At 36.9% G+C, this 20,990-nt stretch overlaps 1 protein-coding gene across 3 annotated transcripts in view; it reads right to left on the bottom strand.

The window, feature by feature from the left end:
* The window catches only part of PTPN21 (protein tyrosine phosphatase non-receptor type 21), a 42,368-nt gene that overhangs the window by 6,606 nt on the left and 14,772 nt on the right, over positions 1 to 20,990 (bottom strand). For all 3 annotated transcript variants that reach the window (XM_084288283.1, XM_084288285.1, XM_084288284.1), the window contains exons 4-19: positions 20,409 to 20,506; positions 17,670 to 17,737; positions 17,129 to 17,199; positions 16,090 to 16,177; positions 15,763 to 15,851; positions 15,096 to 15,183; positions 14,293 to 14,372; positions 12,985 to 13,086; positions 12,345 to 12,405; positions 11,793 to 11,877; positions 8,627 to 10,092; positions 6,158 to 6,295; positions 3,395 to 3,616; positions 2,058 to 2,186; positions 1,512 to 1,746; positions 819 to 979 (exon numbers count right to left, since the gene is read on the bottom strand). In XM_084288283.1, coding sequence (XP_084144409.1) covers positions 819 to 979; positions 1,512 to 1,746; positions 2,058 to 2,186; positions 3,395 to 3,616; positions 6,158 to 6,295; positions 8,627 to 10,092; positions 11,793 to 11,877; positions 12,345 to 12,405; positions 12,985 to 13,086; positions 14,293 to 14,372; positions 15,096 to 15,183; positions 15,763 to 15,851; positions 16,090 to 16,177; positions 17,129 to 17,199; positions 17,670 to 17,737; positions 20,409 to 20,506 — 3,181 coding nt within the window. The remainder of the gene's footprint in view (positions 1 to 818; positions 980 to 1,511; positions 1,747 to 2,057; positions 2,187 to 3,394; positions 3,617 to 6,157; positions 6,296 to 8,626; positions 10,093 to 11,792; positions 11,878 to 12,344; positions 12,406 to 12,984; positions 13,087 to 14,292; positions 14,373 to 15,095; positions 15,184 to 15,762; positions 15,852 to 16,089; positions 16,178 to 17,128; positions 17,200 to 17,669; positions 17,738 to 20,408; positions 20,507 to 20,990) is intronic.

Below are 20,990 nucleotides of genomic sequence, written 5' to 3' on the forward strand. Positions count from 1 at the left end.
ACAAATGATTACAAGTAACTGGTAAGCAAGGAGACTCACTTGTCCTTTCTCAGCAGATGATTCAAGACAGTACCAGTGATCTGGGGACTGAATCAGCTGCTCTAATTTCAGCTCTGATAATTCAGCCCATACCTACAGTATGGGCGTCATTACACTGCTGACCATGCCTACCTCAGCTTCCTCATCTGTGAAATATTTGCCTATCTTATGGGCTATGTGAGTCCTCACAAATCTAATAGCTGCAAAAGTCTGTTGCACTGTTAGGATAAGGAAACAATAGATGGAACAATCAATTTGTTGAGTTTCAGGCAGCACATAATGTTACCAATTGCTTTACAACTGCTCACTTCTAGCTAAAGGCTGATAGGACTAGGTTTTATTTTATTAAACTACCACTTTGTCCTCCACTGAGACTTGTACTGCAAGTACTATTACACTAAGGAAGAAAAACATTTAATAACAAGCACAAGAGACTGACTACAAACATGTTCTTGAACATTAATTATTAAAACTAAGGCATGAAGTGGTAAAGCCAAGGCAACATCCTGAAACGTGCTCAGTAGCCCAGAGCATACCTTGTTCCACTCAGTGATTCAACATCCTAACTGAGCGTTCCAAGTGTGTAAGTAGGCAACCATAGAAGATTATTAACTTCTGTTAAATTGCCAAGAGCGCTTTCAACCATAATTGTAAGGGCTCTTCCAAAGACCACGTCTTAGGAAAGCTCAGATGAACAGCCATAAAATACTTATTAGGCAGATTACTTACTCTTCCACTACCTAACATTATTGAAAACATGAGGAAAAAAAGGAGATCACCTCATTGTGTTCCAAGCAGGCAATCATGATCTCTGACAGTATGACCACTCCTGTTCGTCCTACACCTGCACTGCAATGCACCAGCACAGGAGGATTAGAGTTCTTAGGATCTGCAGTGCTGTTTGTATGGCGCCGCACTGACTGGATCTCTTCCAAGTATGCTATTGAGTTGAACAACATAAGAATGACAAATTTAGGAAATAAAAATTCCATAAGCTGTGCTATTACACTGCACAACCACTGGAAAAGCAGTAATTTAACAAACGACATCCCACAGAAAAATTATACGTTATATACATCACAAATCATAACCCAACCAGAGCAATACAGATATACAAAAATCATCCAACTTTTCTATGGATTCCCTTGTTTTCCTACCCCCCACCAAAACCAGCTTGTGGCCATCTTGCTATTGCTGGCACATATTCAAATGTGTGACATTTAGTATAATTATGTTTTAACCTAGATGAATTTTAGTAAATTATGTATTTTGCTTTAGATTGAAATAGTTACTTAAACAAACTGGCAGGTGTACTCCTATCAGAAACACAATTCAGCATATCTTACTAGTGTGAAGACACCTTTTGCAGTAGAGTGCTTGGCATAGCTATCAAAAGCTAATTAATGTTTAGCAGACATATTAGGTGGTATAAAAACAACAACAACAACAACAAGCTATTAAATAAAACTTACAGAGAAATCCCTTTAAATCCTCTGGACAGCCATGTTCTGGCCAGTCAGTGTACTGCAAATGCCAAACTGTTCTCTCCTGTCCTGTGAGAAGATGTTTGATCTTCAAACCCGTAGTTGCATAGCAGCCTGAATCAGTACGGAATCGTGTGGTAATCTTAAATCTTCCATATGTTACAGTGTTGTGCCTTGAGCCAAGACGTGGCCAATATCTGAAGCTTTTTTCTCTCCCACTTTCCTTAAAAGCAAAACAATTCCTTTACAATAAACATGAAAACATTCATACAACAAACATTCCTTTAACTGTATTTCCCCTCTATTAAGTGCTACTGCAGTGTACTGGCTTTTCACTGAATAAACCAATTTTCCATAGGAAAGAGTTTGCAAGTGTAGAGCTTTCTGCCAAGAAAAACAATACAGAGTGGCAAAGGGGTCACCAGAAAATTATCTTTAATCTATTTGTTGGAGGAAAGATCCTTTTACTCTAATGGATCAGAACAAAATCATTGCATAAGTTTCAGGAATAGACCTGACTGGGTCTGTACTCACTTCCTCTGCTGTCACCATAGCTATGATGGCAATTCCTTGTTCCCAGATCATCTGCCAGAAATCCTGACATGTATTCTGCAAAGGGCCCTGTGTAGCAATGTAATCCCACTCCATGCCACCAACCGAAATCTGTAAAAAGAGATAAATTTGATTACTAATTATGTAAAACCCTTTCCCAGTTCCTACGCCAGCCATTTCAAGATGCACAAACTGAAACAAGCAGCAACAGTGCAGAAGTAAGACACTGTGATTTATACCTTCCTCCAATTTTTTACTTGCACCTTGCCACATCAGATCAAGAGAAACGTTTAAAATTATGTAAGCACATAGCTAAATAAATGTATTTTACATTATAAGCATAAATTATCTTTACTTATTTGTACATTATATTTCTTTTTTTGTGAATTCAAGGTATTCTGGCCAATTCAGGTTTAAAGAAGCTTTCATACTCTGATAAGGCAAATGCTATTATGCGCACCAGAAGAAGTCAGTATTAGTTGATGTTTCCTCAAAATATTATTTAATTCAGAAAGGTCAGAAGAGTTACTCCAAATTTGGAAATGAGTTGAAATATAGAAACTATGGTACTACACCAGGAAAGAATCAGATTTAAAATAAGACAATAAGACAACTGCAACAACTACTCAAGTAATAAAAACTCTCTAAGTTGCACTTTAGTAAGTAGATTGAAAATGAATGAACTGCCTCAAAGGTTCTTGAGGTCACCCTGCAAACTTTTTTTTTCTGCAAACTGTTTTTAATAGAGTTTAAAGAACTAAGTCTGGGGAAAAGGGTCATCCAAAAATTATGAAAAAGCGGAATTCCCTCTAGCACCATCCGTTTCCCTCTAACCATCAAAAAAAAAAACATACTTAAGCAGGGAGCCAGACTACTACCTGTTGTGGACCTAGCCTGAGAGTGCAGAAGAGGATGAAATAATTAGTATTGTCACTGCAGTTCTAAAATGTCATAATTGCAAAGAATCCCAATTTATTTAAAAGTTACCTTCCTTCTTAACTATGGGAAGAATGGACATGCCTTCTGTTAGTACCAATCAGGAGAGAGATCGAAGAGATGGGAGAGACACGATCAATAAAAAAGACCTCTCCAGTATAGAAATGAAAGCCAAAAGACCTCTCCAGTAATTAATTAACCCTTTACTATTCTTCTAAGCAGTGGGGAAAAACAGGTTCCCTCTTTCCCCCCAGAAACCTCTGGAGAGGGAGGGAAGGATTCTTAGCCATCTGACAAAACCAAAATTAATATCCACATCCATTTTTATTTACCATATAAACTGGAAAAAAAAAAAAAAAAAGCTCCAACAGTCTTTCTCTTACCTTGATATGAGATGCATTGATGTAACCCGTGTTATTTTCTTTGGTTGGGACTAGTTCTACTCTGGTATCATCATAAGGAAGGACGTCCTGGAAGCGGTTTCTCTCAGCATTTTCAGGAAGCCGAGCTATTGAGCACTCACCATCTATAAGCCTTTTCTTCTGAATGCGCTCATATTCAGTAAACACCGTCCCCTGTTCTAACCGTTGTTCCAGAACTTTACACTAAAAGACAGAACAAAGATAACTACATGAAGTCACGTTCTGATACAAGTCTATTTTAACACAGAATTCACGAAGGATAAAGTGTATGTGTTTTCCTCTCCTATATACTTTTGTAATGCTTTTCAAGCTACTATGTTTGTACAAACATACCAGAACAAATTAGAAGCAATTTTAACTAGCAGGATTTTTTTTTTCAAGTGAGAACAGTATAAGTACCCTGTTATCCTTCACTAAGTCACAAAGACTACGGATATTAATAGTATAAAACAAAAACTACTTAGTTTCTATAAAGACAACCTAGCTGGAAAATAAATATTGGATCAAACCAGGTGGTTTATGCTACAGTACAAACTGCCTCAAATACTTTTGAGCAAGACATACTCATTAATCATCCTTCTCAATATAGCACATTGGATTAAATCATTTGAAAAATCTCATTTAACCATATAGTCCAAAAAAAAAAAAAAAAAAAAAAAAAGAAGTCACATTTATTGTTCAGATGGAGAAAGAACTCCATAAATGTAAAACAAAATGTTTGCCTCATTCAATGAATTTATCATTCACCTCTAGTATTCCACATTTTCTTAGGCTGAAGATATTAAAAGTTGAAGACAGCAGTAAATCCTTCTTAGAACCTCCTGCTGCAGCTCAGATATAAAACAAGGATTTTTTTCTACTAGTACAATTCAATCTGTTTTATTTAATTAGCCCACCAAAAGATTTATTCTTTCAAAACCAAGTTCTTTCTAAATCATAAGACACTTCTGGAATTTCAACATCTCTTTGCCAACAATAATTAGAGGAAAAATATGTAAGATTTCAGCCAGAAAATTTCATCTATGTCACATGTCCCCAGCCTCTCTCAGCAACTGCTCTGCGGTATCAGATCAGAAAAGTATCCTGTATCAAATAACTCTGATGCCAAATGCTGCAGAGGAAGGTGTAAAATCTCCATCATATGCAATTTACACTTCAGTACATTAATTGTCCGAACTCCTTTAAATCTTTAGGCTAGGTTTCCTCATTTAAACTAATAGCAACATGAAGCTGAGCAATGAAAGAGGCATCGAAACAACTATAAAGTCTTTGTCTTCTAAAAATATCTGTAGTCTGGACTTTCTTTCATGTCACGTCTAATTTGTATTGCCTCTTCTCCATAGCTTTAGGAATCACTCCCATTTCATGACATCTATTCTTCCTGTACATGACTGCCTGAAGCAAAGGTGTAGTGACTTCCATTCTCCTCATAACTTCAATTTACAGTTTCTGCTTTTCCCTTAGCACTTTGGGAAAAACTAGCTGAATAGTAACATGGCTGAATTAAATGAAGGTAAATCAAGGAAGTGATGATAGATACAAGCAAGAGGAAATAACTAACATAAGTACTAAATGTAGAAGAGTATTTGAATAACACAACGTTAACTTCTGTCCTCCCCTACCATCTTTAAGGAGTATATGTAGTTCAAAAAGTCGTTTCAACATAGCTGAAGTTAACAGTCAAATCTCTCTCCTATAGACCTAAGTTCAAGCCTTCAAAACCCAAGACTGAATTTCTACTATGTAATTTGAAACTAATTTTCTTGTCCTGTTCCTTAAACTGCAGCTGGTGAGAGCGTGACCATTCCCTTCAGGTTCTAATCTTGCTCCGTGAATGTCAGCAAATTGAGGTAGATGGAGGTCTGCAGCTGAGGATGCCCGACCATGTTCAGAACCAGATTCCAGAGAGACCACTGGCTGCAATATATATACGATAATCATCGCAGACCTCGGTGTCTCTAGTTGCTCCCCAGTTTGATGTGTGATGACAGCATTATTCTGAATAGCCCTTCACAGACTGGATATTGACCATGTTTCACACTTTTCTGCATCCATTTATTGGTATATGAGGCAGGCTGAAGTATGCTTATTGACACTGGTTACCCTGACACAAGAAAATGAAGTCTTGTATTTCTGAAAGTATGATCCCGTTCTAGAACCTGATGTCCTCTCAGTGATCTGAGATCATTTAGTGGATTTAAAATTTCAGCAGATCACACAAGTTCCATCTATACTTTCAGGAAGTCACCTGAGGAGAACATAAATGCAATCTGTGCAGGCTGTACCCTGGGAATGCAATATAACCGCACAATTTGTTGTAAAAACTGTATAAATAACTAGTCATTACAATCGAGTTCATGCTCACACTCATAATTTTAAGTTTAAGCTGTTTTCATTCTGGCAAACAACCCAAAAATTAAAAGAGAAAACAGAAAGATTTGGCATAAAGACGTGTCAGTAGATGTTAGTTGATCTGCTCTGCGTGCAAAGGGTGAACTCTAACTAGAATCACTGTCATCTTAAATCTTAAAGAAAAATCTGAGTTACACCCAATACTTCTAGCAATGACTTAGCAAGCAAAAGTTTGTCTGTTTTGTTTCTATTCTCACTATTTGAGTTACTCTGAATCAGTTTGAAGTTGACATAAAGCACCATTCATATGCAATTCATTTTGAAAAATTACACGTGTTAAAGAGAAATCAAGCATGAAAATCTTCACCATACCCTTTCATCATTCGTTCCTCTTGTTGATTCTTCCTTCCCCTCATCTGGTAGAGGCATTCTAGTCAAAGTTAGTCCATTCAGGGCAGCTAGCTTTAGAGGCCCTATTTTTTTTGCATCAGTTTTATTCTTTTTCATACCCTGCAAAAGAAAAGCTAGAACTTACAAATATTCTTAAACAACTGATGAAGTTACCAAGCAGAACCCCGATGAGTTCCATTTAGCAAAGGATACTTCTTTGACCCCTTCTGCAAACAGCTCTGACCCTTCTTTTGATAAGCACTGCAGTGAGAGATTAGGGTGGTGGGACTACATTCCTCCAAGGACACAACACAAGTCTGTCTTCATTCCACACAGGTTAATGAAACTGCATGAGAATGACAAATATTGTTCCCTACAAAGCTCACAACTGAGGGTGTGAGGCAGCTACTCTGGATAAGTAACATTCTTGGACAGAACTAGAATCACTATCCAACCAATAAATACACTAATGGTTCTTTACTGGACTACACAATTTGCAGACACTCTTCTTCCCTACGAGTGGACATTAAAGTGAGACTAAACCTTTAAGATATGTGGATATAATAAAATGTTTCACTACATTTACAACAAGTTGTACATACAAAACATGAACACAGGACTACAGGCAGATCTGAACCCTGAAGCAGACTATGAATCTAAACTACTGTAGTGACCACTCTTTATTTGAGAGAAATATAAATGGGAGATTTCTATGAAATAATAAATTCAGATGATTCTTTTAGAAAGCATAAGTGGAAAAAAAAATATCATTCTTGCAGTTGCTTAGTTTGGTTGTTAAAAAAAAAAAAAAAAAAAAAAAAGAAAACACAACACTGAATATATGGGTGAATATGCTGCCTGAACAGTGATAAATGCTTCTGAAAGCCGAATGGAGTAAGGAATACAAAGACAAAGCTAAGAGGATGAGACTGCATTTTAAAGTGAACACAAACACAACACTAAGAGTTCATTGGAAAGCAAAATGCATAAAGAGTGGTAGGAGACACTTTTTTTTTTTTTTTACCAGGTAATTCATCTCAATAGTGAATACAAAATGGCAATTTTCTATCCTGCAAGAGTACTCTTAAACATTACTGAAATAGAAAGTAATTTACTGAACAATTACAGTGAAAAAGTTTTAATATCAACTTTGTATCAAAAGATGTATATTTACATAGCTATCAGAAGGAAAAGGCAGGGTATGATTTTGGTAGACTCAGTGTCTGAAAATAAATCTTTTAGAGAAAAAAAATACAGAGTATATCTAAATGTGAATACAAGAAGCCATCACCTCTTTTTTCCCTATATCCACATAACACAGGAGGAAGGAGATTTAAGAAAACATAAATAAATTTTAAATGAATCAAAGCTGATGAATGTTAATTTCACAGTGTTTAGCTCCATATATATAAGAAGTCTGACACACACAAAAAATGAAAGTACAGTAACTATTGATATACATAATTTACGTTAGCATTTGAAGCATCAGCTCTGGCCTTTACTACAGCAGCACACATTGTATAGTAGGTCCACTGCAGTCCAATTTGTGCAGAAAACTATTTGACACTCTCAGGCAGGCAAAGTTAGCAACAATTAAATTTTTACAAAGGCAAAATAATAATAAAAATGGTCTTTCTCTATTAGGGTGTGAAATATGAGAGGGTCTGCATAAAACTAAGGAAAGTGAGTAGTAAAGACTGAGTGAAATCATACAGTCCCAAAGAAGCCTTGGGGTTCCTACAAAGTAGGAATTATAGAAAAAGTAAAACTTGGCAGTTGTCCGATTTATTTCTTTTAATGTATTCATAAGGTTGTAGTAGAATAAAGGGGCATTGCAAGCAAGAAGTAACTTCAGTGAGATAAAACCAGCTTAAGGGCAAGGCAAAAGGGAAAGGATATGAAAAGAGGAAGGAATGAAGGAAAGAAAAGAAGAGAGTATCAGGGAAGAATTTACTGCCTAATGTGTCAGATTACACTCTTAGGTCAGAATAAGAGGGTAAACGAATCAAAAATGTAAACACTGAGCTACATCTGATTTTTCAGTTCTAATATTAGAAAGCTGGTAGCAGAATGCAAACAGTTGGTTTTGTTCCAGATAAGCATAGGTAGGGCAGAATTTGGGATCTAGAACTGACTTTAAAATAGCTAATTCTCCAGTTGCTAGATAGTTTAAGTGTGTCAGATTAAGGGAGGCTGCACAGTTGGATTTGTGTGGGAGGACTCTACCAAACAGAATTCAGACATGGCAGAGAAGGAGAAAGAGAAAAGATAACTAAACAAAGTTAATGAGAGAAAATAGAAAAATAAAGTAGCTTTAATTCACACATTTTAAAAGCATCTCTCAGATTGATTAAAAAACAACAACAAAAACACTTAAACAAAAACCCCACACAACTCTGGTCACAGAACAATCTGAAACAACACAAACCAAGAGAAATAATATCCACTTACACCTAGTGGGGGAAGGCCTTCCACAATATTCTTCTTCCCAGACAAAAGATCAGACACAGGTCTCTTCTTTATCGAATCCTTCCTTACTCTGTATCTCCCTGACATTGTAAGGTCAGATTCTGACATAGATGGCATAAGCAGTCCTTCTCCTCTTCTCTGTACCTGGCTTTCTACTAATAAATGAACCGGGCTCATATCTTTTATTCTCTTTTCTGTCTCTGTAATATGTAATTTAGGCTCAAGAATATGCAGAGGGCCAGCAGATGAAGCAACAGAGCTATAGGGGTAGTTGAGTACAGGATCATGAGAATAACCACCCATTATGGATGAAAGTTGGGTTCGATCTTCAGGGAGAGGAGAGAGACTAGTACTAGCTTTGTTTTCTTCTTCAAACTCTTCTTCTTCTTCACTACTGTGAATTAGCATAGTGGCATCTGAAAGGGTTTTCTTATGATCACAGCTCACACCTTCATCTTGTTCATTTTCTTTTTGTTTGGTTCTCTCCATCAGAATGTTGGGCTGTGACCCTTCCGAGATAACTCTTGGAAGAGCCACATCTGCTGCAGATGCTGACATGGTCCTCTCTTTTATTCTTATTCCTTCAAAGCTGGGAGTCAAGCCTGCTATTTCAATACTGTTCCTTTTCTGCAGCTGAGCATGGCGTGCCGATGTTAGAGGTTCACTGACTTCCTGTAGAGAATGTGCCACAGGCAGGCTGTCTTCCTGAAATGTCTGGACAGAATGATGCACTCGCCTCGTGATAAGATCCGGGTTGCTGCTGCTAATGTAGATATGTCGGGAAAGGTCCGGAGTACTATTTGCAGGTCTTGGATATGGGTATGGGGGAGGAGGTCGATAGACTTGGGTCTTCATTATATTTGGTGCTGGATAATCCTGAGCCTGGAGCTGCACATTTGTCAGCTCAGGCACACTGACTGCCCCGACAACCGGGCGCTTTTCAGCGGGATAGGGGTAGGGGGACTGACTATGGAAACTGTAGTTCAGGTTAAATGGGTAATGGTTAGACTGAGGGGAAGTGAAGTGTGCATGTTCTCTTATTTCAGGTTGACTGTAAACCAAGGCATCAGGCCGGCTGTAGGCATACGTATTGCTGATGTTGAGATTTCTCATTGAATGACTCTGCCTATCTGTGTGTACCATTCCCCTTTTGAGCTGTCTCATCACAGTTTCATAGTCTGGTGTGGGCCGATAAGAAGGTGGTATTAGCGCGCTGTGTCTGTGTGATGGGACATAATCAGTCCTGAGGACATCGCTTCCAGTAATGCTTGGGTTAGAGGACATTGGGGATGGCTGCAAGTAATGCTGTGGATTATTCAGGGAGTTTGTGCTATGTGCACTATAGACACTACCATTGCGGATTCGACCACCGTAGTCATGAGGGGCTCTATCCAAGCTAGTCTGAGAGTGACAGTAGTATCCATTCTGATTGCTCACAAAGAGGTTATCTGAAAGTAAAGTTTAAGAACAAGCTTTATGTTCAAGACCTTGAACAACAAAGATATTCTCTATTAAGATGTAGCTAACTGAAGCTTGAGACTTTCAAAATCTCAGTTGTTCTTAACTATGTCTTGAATTGGGAAAAGAAAAAAGCAGAGTTTTTGGTGTTGTTGACACCTGAGGTATACACAACAGAATGACCTGGTATGTTCATTTAGATGATGCAACCTCCTACTGGAAAGCATTATCTCAGTTTACGAATGGCTTTCTTCAGTTTAGGATAGGAGTGTTAAGTTTAATTCTAAGTTAAACAAATCTATATCAAATTGTAAACCATTCTATTTGAAAGAAAGAACAGACGTTTACACCAAGGTTTGTACTAACCTAATGAGATCAGCTTAGATTGCAAGAAAACAAACACACAAACAAACACACAAACACCCCCTCTTCTCTTCAAAACACTCTCAGGTCTTAAGTAGATATAGACCTTTAGTATTTATTAGCCCAAGACCTTTAAAAAAATCAATTTAACATTTCTGCAGAAAATTTGGACACAGTTTAAACAACAACTATGTATTGTTTGCACGTTAACATATACCCACTCTGGTGGGTAAAGAAAATGTTTTAATAGTTTATGCACAATATACATTTAATAGTTCAACAACTACTTCATTGGATGTACAATTTGCCAAGCTTCATAAAAGAACAATTAAGTCATTTTTTAGATGCCTCTCATGATCTAACACCAAGTTCATCATTGCACACTTATGTTACTGAATTGCATAACAACCAAAAATTCTTCTCTTTGTTAAAAATAACATTCAAAAGTAGCACGATATGAAGTGCGATAGCATTCACTGTGTCCAGCAATGATTCCAATGCCTTATTGGAAATAATTCAGGTCCATTATGAATCTACATATCTGTACCTTTATGAATATTCATGCAACTATTTACATTGAAAATGTGCTCATTCCCTTACCAATGAGTTATTATGAGTATTTTTTTGATTTAGCTGACTTGTAGGACTGGAAGGTCCCAATCAAAACTGAGGACTCTTTGCAAAAGATCAGATTAACCTCTCTAGGGAAGCAGCTTTGTAAATTAGACATTATTTGTAACCATCAAAAACGCAGAGAAAGCAGCCATGACTCCACACTGAAACTGCTTAGGAGTGTGCATTCCTTGATACTTTTTTTTTCCTTTTTTTTTAAACAAATGTTTACAGTTCTCAGCCTTTCAATTCCCGACCACTATGTAGTCTAGCAAACTCAGAGAGAAACTCAACTCATCCTACATCCTGTTTTTACGCAGCTATTAAGATCAATATTGACAAGGATCTCAGAATGCCATACCATACCAGCTTGGTACATAAACCAAAAAAACTGGTCAGTTAAATTCATGCAAGGGACCACAATCAACAGTTGCTGTATTTGCTGTCATAACTACTTTTTCTCATATCCCACTTTTCATGTCAGCCCACACGCAGCCTAGCAGCAAGCACTTCAATGAGAGTTGCCATGCAAACCTAACCCATGGTCAGCCTGTAAATTTTGTCCAGCTCTAGCTAAATAGCTAAAACTACAAATTACAGCATTCACCCTCTAAAGTGGTAGGCTTCATGAAATTTAAATCACAAGATCTGTCTGTTTTCCGCCTTGTTTAAAATTATTCAAGAATTGGAAATTTTCAAATCTGCTACAAATTACCTTGGGAGGATGCATATGGTTCAGTATAATGACCGTTGTAATGCAGCTGAGGTGGTGGAGGCATCATGTAAGCTTGAGGCTTGGGCTAAGAGAGAATTTTATTATTATTTAAAGAATTCATGATTTATTTTAAATATGGATTTCTTGAAATTTACATGCATGCACAGAAACAGAGTCTAAGACTTAAAACATTTCTCTAAATCTGCAAGTAAGTTTCTCCTGAGAGGCCACACAAGAAATGTATTTGAAAAAAACACAAAACCAAACAACCCAAGATTATACCTTGCTATCTGAGATATAGGAGAGTCCCTAAAAGACAGAGCAGTCACACTAAAAATAGAAGTGTTTAAAATATTTTTTACTGTAATTATTTTAATTCCATTATTCAGATGTTTTATAGCAGCTTTTTCTACAAGTCAGAAAGAGTTATTCACATAGTAGATACTCGTCTTTTTCACTGCTCATCTTACTTCACTGAAGGAAAGTAATATCTGTTTCATAGTCAATTTAAATCACTAAAAATGTGAATATGAAACTATTTGCTTTCCTTACCATGGACATCCTGGAAGAAGATCGCCTTCTAACAGGATTCACTGTAACGGGCTGGGTTTGCCTACAGAAGAAATATTATGGTGAGAAATCATTCTTACAACACCAAGACTTATTTCAAACCTTGGGAAGTGCTTGCAACGTCAGTTAAAATCACCCTGCATTTCTTGGAGCTTTGTTAAACAGTCCTTCCTACAGCCTGAAAAGGGAAGAGCTTGGTGCATAAACCACCATTGCTACTAGCAGAATCCTTTATATGAAGCATACAAAGAAGGTGGCCCTGAAGCTGTGCAACAGGGCCAAAGGGGATGCGTTGCAAATTTGAATCCCATAGAAAATCTCATACTAAAAGTTCCCTGTTCTACAAGACAATACATAAAGTCATTTACAAGTGGTCCTTAATATTTGCAACATTAGAGGAACTAAAAAGCATGACTACAGTGCAATTTTTATGCTCTAGTTTAGCTAATGTTAATAACTTTTCAAAATTTTTGTAGTGCCTCCATGGTGGACTGTTCCGAAACCGTAAGCTCCTTTTTCCTCACCCTATAATGCATCCTGCAGCAAGACAGAGGTCAAAAAAATGGCAGAGAACAAATGCAGGAACTGACAGATTTCAGAAAGAAATGATTTTTCAGCTCACCCTTTGGGAAGTGAAGGACGAGAAAGGATTGGAAAGCGTGGAAGGGAAAGAATGAGGGAAGATTTCTGAGAGCCCTCCTCAGGTGGAGAGTCCAGGGAATCTCTAAAGACAAGGTACATACAGATAAAGAAAAAAAAAAAGCCTGAACTTAATACAGGTATGCATAAGACAGTTTTCAGCAGCAGGATCAGATGATAGGAAGTAATAGAACAGAGATTATCAGAAAGGTTTTTTTTTGAGGACTTTTCCTATTAATAAAACCATGTTGTGGTTAAAGTGTCAAAAGTAGAGAGTCATCCTAAAGATTGACATTCAATACAGAACTCTATGGAACTGACATTCAGAATGCAACACACAAGTCCCACAAATGCACTACTTCTACCAACACTTCTCAATCCTCTCAAAAGGTAGCCAAGCTTACAAGTTTAGAGATACAGAGGCTATTTTACTCGAAATTAATCTTCTTCTTCTAAGATGAGCTAACATGAACATGCTAGGGAGTCATCTGTTGTGGAAAATATTCCATTATCTTTCCAGTGGCCACAGAAAATTTTGCATCAGCACCTCTATAGATAGGTTGTTGGAGGTATATGTACAAGGAGGAGGAATGGTACATTTGGAAAATACTTTTTTCTTTTTATGTTAAGCTGTTCAGTGGATCTAATTCTCTATTTTTGGCTGAAGTAACTTAACTGAGGGAAATCTGTACCAGTGGAGAGGAGTAGCTCAAATTCCACCCCTTGATTTACAAGTTGGAGACCAGCCCATTTAAATTTAATTTGATGAATTGTATTAAATTTACTTTGCACTAGTGCTACTTGAGCTATACAAATTCCATGGATATCCAAAGGACCACATACCTCTCAGCTGTCAATCCAGCACATTTCAGGAGTGCTTCACATACACTTCCCGCCCTTTTAAAGGCCTTCAGAGTGTCCTTTCAGAGCAGTTCACCCAAACACAGGTTAAACCCAATCCCAGTGATTCCAACAAACATTCTAGCACTAGTAGCCTCCAAGGCAACTAATGTCTGTCACTGCACTGAGATCCAGCAGCAGGGGCCAAACATTACTACTTTTGGTAAGATTTTCAGTGTTTAATATTGTCCTCCACTATGAACCACACTAAAGCGTAAGTTTGAGAAATTGGTAACAAAAAAATTCTCAAAAACAATTAGGGAAAAAATACAAGTCATTAATTAGTATAATCTAAAAAGGACAGTACGGACATTACAGAGATTATAATACACTTCACTTCCCCATGGAAGTTTCAAGGGCACCAAGAGTTCTGCTAAGGTATTCTACTTACAGGCTGCATTTATTTAGTCTGTAAAATTTGTGTCTAGCTACGCACATCCTCCACACATATTTTGCTGTTTCCATATCTTCCTGCCAAAAAAATAAAAATAAAATAAAATAAAATGTGCACATTAGGCAAAATATGTATATCCATCACTTGCTCTCATAGAAGCCACTGAAATTTTTTAGATTAAATTGGTATCATCTGATTTTGTTTAAATTAACTTCATTGAAGTCATCAGATTTTCTCTAAAATCGTATGTTGCAGGCCTAAACATACACTTTAGCCTGACAATTTTATTAGATTTATGAAAGCTGAAAGAAACCTTCTCTTGTAAATATCTACTACAGCACAAGCACATTTTGTAGTTTTTACATACGGTGCCATCAGATACAACAGCTGCCTTCTTCAAAGGCAAGTGCTAGATGCTAGATGAACATGATTCTGCAAAGCACATTGTGGCCCATTCCAGCATAGCTCTAAGAACATGCTCATCTTTAAATGCCACCGACCTCACATTTTAAGAAAATATGCTATAAATTTTACTGGAATGGATGAAAATATTTATGAGCACGTGAACAAACCCTGTCAATGCACTCCACATAAAAGGTCAGATTTAATGCCTTCTCCTTTCTGGAGCACTGTCCCTTAGAAAGCTAACCAGAGGCTAGATTATTGCATTTGACTCATTCACATAATTCAAAGCTGCTAAAGATATACAAATAATTCATAGGACAAAAATTAGCAGTTAATTTGTGGCTTTATTTACTGATGTCTTAGTGAAAAAAAAATCAAAACAGAAATTCACTCACAGTTTGGAATTGAATTGTCTCTTCTTTGTTTGCCAGCTCTAATGCGAAAAAGGATTTGTTGTGAGACATGTTGGCAATGTCATGCCACCTGCAGACAAAAGTGACAGACCATGACTGGCAAACCCTGATTTTCAAACCATGCAAAATGCAACTGAATTACAGAAGCTGTCTCTACAGTTTAGCTGGCACAACATTAAGTAACAGACTAATTAAAACAATGTATGAATTCAAAATACTGACACAAATTTTATCATGTAACTCTTCTCTATTTCTTTTATATATAATATTTGAAAGGAATTTGGATATTTTCCCAAGTGAATATTGTTAAGTAAACTGATGTTTACTTAAGACATCTTAGGACTTAAGACATTCTGCGTTCATAGTTGCTCCTTCTTGACTCAATAAGTGTTTTGCAATGGACTGCATATTACACACTCATCTCTTAGAATTACTCCAGTTTAAAGGGATTTATCCTACAGCCAATACACGGAAAAATTTCAATGAAATTCAGTATTAATCGCACTATAAGGACTACAGGACTATGCCCAGGTTTATCAAATGAATAAGCACACATCATATCTAAGAAACATCCATGATAGTGAGGCACATACACAAAATGTTATTTATAAAATATTATAAGTATATTTTAATAAAGAACAATACCAACCTAAATACAACAGGCGGCCGGCCATTTTTATGTTTCACAAAGATACCATCAAGACATGCTCCAATGAATATGTCACTTCCTTGGCTGTCCTGTAAGAAGTTGCAAAAAAAAATACACACAAACGGAAATAAAGTCTTTGAGAGCAAAGCTGCATGAGAATCAACTAGTTCTACAGTTTTTGAGGATAGGAAGCATGTGTGTTTTGTTTTGGTGGGGACGTGGAGGACAGGCTTACTGTTTGTTTATTTGCTTTTATTTTTGTCAGTAAGTAACCCTTTTTACATAGGGAAGAAAAGCAACTGAGACAAAAATCAGCACCCCATTTACCTTTGCAGGATAGGTCTCTTCACCATAACCATCCATTCTCTCTACTTCTTGCATATATAACATTTCTGCATCAGGAGGAGTAAGGCCTCTATGAAAACGAAAACAATGATAACATGATCAGCTAGTTCAGTCAATAATCAAAAATCATGATTGTTTTACTCTGAATGTCACTGTTAAAGCTTCAAAAACACCCCCAAAACACCCAGGCAACCATCTAGACAAACTGTTTCCATCTGTACCAATGGCTGATGTAGTTGTCTTAGCCTTTTGATCTTAAAGAAGACACTATCTCTACCTGAAAAATCGTGTCATTCATTCTTATGTTCTCAATGCTTTTTCAGTCATAATTCTCTCTATTCCTTCACTTAATGAATTCCTTCTCTTAATGTTATGCAGACTGTTTTTCCTTTGCTAAACCTTAACTGATTAATGTGGGTGCCAAAACATTTCAGAGATAAATGGATTTCAAATTCTCAAACCTCTGTTTTAAAATAATGCCCCACCCCCCAAAAAACAAGAAAACAAAACAAAAACAAACAAACAAAAAAATCAGTATTACTAACATAGACACAAACACTTCTCACTGATAAGTTGACAATTAGAACTTAACTTTCCTTTGTCTTAGACCACTGCATTTAGATGCCTTTTACTTAGACCATGCATTCTGGCATGGTGACTGTCTCTACACTTCTGTTGCTCAAAGTACCTGTCAACATTGTTCATCAAGAAACCTCCTTACTGGGGTCAGCAGCTTCATGTTGTAAACAAGTTTCATAAACATTATACAGGTTAAGTCACAAAATTTACTTCTATCCCATATTTTTAATTTTCAAGTATAATCTTCTCCTTCATTTTAGCAGTTGTTTGTTCCATTCTCTTTTCACTTTCATTCAGCAAAAATTTGTATTTTAACAAAACTGTATCAGTGCAAAGCTCATTTAAAAGAGAGGTGAAATTAGTTCAACTGCCTTCTGAGATACCCAACTTACAGAGCAACTATGTTAAGAAATTGAGGAATAAAGAGTTTTAGAAATCTTACCTATATTTCTGATGTAGCAAGGCAACTTTTTGTGTCGCTTCTTCCAATATTTTTTCTTCTTGTAGCCAACCCTTAATATAAGATAGCATTTATAGAATGAACTACAAAATATTCTATGAAATAAAGAAACTGGAGCCATTTTAGACAGAGAAACCAACCCTTCACTCTAATTTTGGAGCTTAGATGCTGGATATTAACACAAACAATGCCAAAAAGTATAAACTGTTTTGAAGTGGTTTTACTCACTTCCCTGTATCTACCTCAACCTTCTTTTCAGTATAATATACAATAAAACTGAAAAGATCTTGCAACATCTTTGCTTCTGTGCAATATACTTTATCACACCTCACTCCAGCCTCAGAGAAAACTTTTTCTGAATTTGACTATCTTGGAAGCAGTAAACTAGATGGATCACAGCATCTTTAATAATGATTTGTATTTATCAATCTTGTATTTGTCTTCAGTACAAAGGAGGGCTCTTCATAACACAGTGTAATTGTGTTCAGTAATGCCAAAAAGAGAATTTAAAGAAAGTACTTACAACTGGAAACAAGGCAAATCTTTGAAGAAACTCCTGAGATTCATACTGATCATAGTCTCCAAAATCAGCTAGGAAAAAAAAAAGTCCTGGATTCAAACATTTGTAACAAAATACAATACCCAATTAATTGCAGAAGGATTTCCAAGTAGCAAATCCCCACCCTATTGAACTATGATCTGAATGTAAAGCAATGGAATACACTAAGTATCTTTAAATAACGTTTATGAAGAGGAAAAGTAAAATCACACTCCATCTTTTTACCAGAAAAATTGATGAGACTCCGTGTGGATATGAAAGGAGAGGAAATGATAAAACAAATACTGCTGCTTCAAGTTCCTTAGTTTCTTGGGTTTATATTTGCTTGTTTTTTAAATGCAGAGCAGTTGAGGTTGGAAAGGGCCTCTGGAGACTACTCTCTCCCCCTGCTCAAGTAAGTCAGCTCCAGCAGACTGTCTTAGGGCCTTCTCCAGTCAGATTTTGAATACAGAAGATGAAGACTTCACAGCTTCTCTGGGCAACCTGTTCCCATGTCTCACCACTCTTACAGCAGAAAACATTATGTTTAGATGAAATTCCCTGTAGTTCAATTTGTGCCCATTGCCTCTTACCCTGTCCCTGAGTGCCACTGAAAAGAGCCTGGCTCGATCTTCCTTACTCCCTCCTGTCTGATACTAGATTATACGCAACTGCACTTGCAGCATAGAGTGACAAACTGTTCTCACCACTAGGTCCTGAGTGGCTTGAGCACCCTGGACACCAAAGTTCCTGCTCACCAGCCTTCAACAGCTCCCTGCACAAAGACATGTGGAAAGTGGGACATAGAAGCCTTGACTTTCCTGATTCAAAGGTATGCTCAGAAAGGATGTACTAAAAGCGTTGATTTTGTGTCATGCCAAAGGGCATTCCAAAGAATTTGTTTTGTTATGCTTCCAAGAAAAAAAAGAAGCCAACGTTTCAAAGAAATAAAGTAGTTTAAATCAGAAAAGTTATGTACAGTCTCAAAAGAGAAACTATTCTAAGGAATAACAGTCTGCAGGGAACAATTTTTCCAAACCATATAAACATGATTTCCAAGTACACGGATCTTATTTACATTATCACAGATTCTCACCTATAATGGTATAACTATAGTGACATTTAGGAATCTAATTTTTATTGAGCATTAATGATTACTATGCAAGTTACTCGTGATTAAAGGGGAGAACTTGTGACACACCAGATCAACTAAGCACTTGAGATAAAGCAATGCTTAGAAGCAGCCTATTGTAACTATTTCAAACAGAAATCATTCCTGAAATCAGTTCACTCAAAACAGCAAACTGCTTCTGTTAGTTCACTAGCTAAAATTAACTGACCTACCTTGTATAAGCTACTTCAGTCATTGGAGTGCATTAATTTAGAACCTGCACTTTTTCTAAGTTGTTTTTTTCATCATGTTATCAACACATGCAGTTCTCTACCCAAGACCGAAAGAGGAATGTGTAAGCTAAAAGGATAAATATTTTCCATCTGGAAAGAAGATTATATTGAAAGATTTCTGTAAACAACTTACTGAGCAGAGAGACATTTACACTGTCCAAAGATATGAAAATAATGAAGTAAGATTTTGCCAGTTGAAGACTATTAAATCCTGGCTTGGGTTAAACAAATTCACTGTTATATAAACAAGGCACTAACATTATTAATCCTACTCCACTGGTAACTATATTCTCAGAGAAACATACTCACAATCTTTAACATGACACTACCAAAACACATAATTAAAACACAACACAACAACAAAAACACCACTAAGTTACATGTACTGGCAGTGACTAAGCCCTTCTCAATTTTGGCAGTTTTACAATTGCTGCTAGATATACTCCAGTCACATCCACATCGCGTCCACTGGAGTGAAGCAATATACAAACTCAACAAAAGCTGTTGCCATTAAAACCTGTTAACATGAGAGATTTCAGATTGAACAAGCAGGTTAGCAGGGAACACCAGATCAGAACATGATCAGAAGCCACAGACTGAGGACAGCTGATTTTTTTTTAAGTACTTTATCCCCTTTGACCCTAATGAGGAAAAGTATCCAATTTCATGGACGTATCAGAGAAAGGGATCTTCAGGAAAGATTTGAACATAGAAATTGTTAACAGCCTTGTATACTAACTTGGAATAATCTTTGGCGTTCGGATATTTGGGACAAGAAGCGGAGATACAAGCACTACTCTACATTCACATTTGCTTATTTATTAAAATACGTCCCTTTCTCTTGAGACAATGTCAGAATAAAGAGTCTTCAGTGACACAGACAAGAGCTCTGCTGGTGTTAGCAGCCAGGTAGAGCCCTTGCTCCCAAAGGAATTCAGATGTTCAGGTTAACCCCAACTCCTGAAAATACATGTCAGATACCTGGGTATACTTCTGAGGGCTGCGCAGAAATACCAGCAAGTGCTGGGCCACTGATCCCACTGTCCTCCTCCCCAGCCCATGCTTTGGGTGATGAAGTTCTAAGGAGCAAACCTTTCTTACCCTACTGAATGGAACTGCTGCTGTGTTTGTGAGGCTGCCAACTGAAAACAAAAATGTGCTTCACAGAAATGGAACATATACTGGAAAGCAACTACCTCTTGCATTTTTATTACAGCAAGGAAATGGCTCTACAAGCAATAAACAGAAAGCATGCGATAGAAAATACATCACTGTATTTCCAAAGTAACAGTAGCTAATAGGCATAATTGCCTTACTTACCTTGAACAGCTAAACCAGCCAAATGTATTGCTTGTTCTAGTGTGCAAGGAATGTTACCCTCCAAGATATCCTTCTTTAATTGCAAATAATACTGATACCTACATGAAAAAAAAAGAAAAAAAAAAAAAAGAAAAAAAAGGAAAAAGCTAACATCAGCTTCTTAATTTTAAGAGACTACAGATTAGCATGCCTTCATTTCCAGTTCCTCTCTGCATTCACTAGTAACTGTGGAGGATTGTCTTCCTCATCATTCAGACCCAGTATTTTATGGTCTTTATCAACTTTTCCCTTCACTTATCTGCTGCAGAATCCAAGCCTGCTCTGTCTTAAGTCAAAGAGTGTCCACAATTTCTGTCTAATACCATACCCTCAAAATCATGCATTTTTGTCTTCCCTCCTTAATATTCTTACCATCTCTTCTTTACAATGTCCAGTGCACTGCTGCTGCATTTCTGCATTCCCTTCCCATAAATCAAATATGCACATCCCTTCCATCACATTAGTTACTTTCATTTCTGCATTACAACTCCTGGGTACTCACTTGGCAGGCACCACACTTTTTTTCCTTTAATCTGACCTTTC

Source organism: Netta rufina (genome assembly GCF_964035555.1).
Source record: "Netta rufina genome assembly, chromosome: 5".
Taxonomy (NCBI): Eukaryota; Metazoa; Chordata; class Aves; order Anseriformes; family Anatidae; genus Netta; species Netta rufina.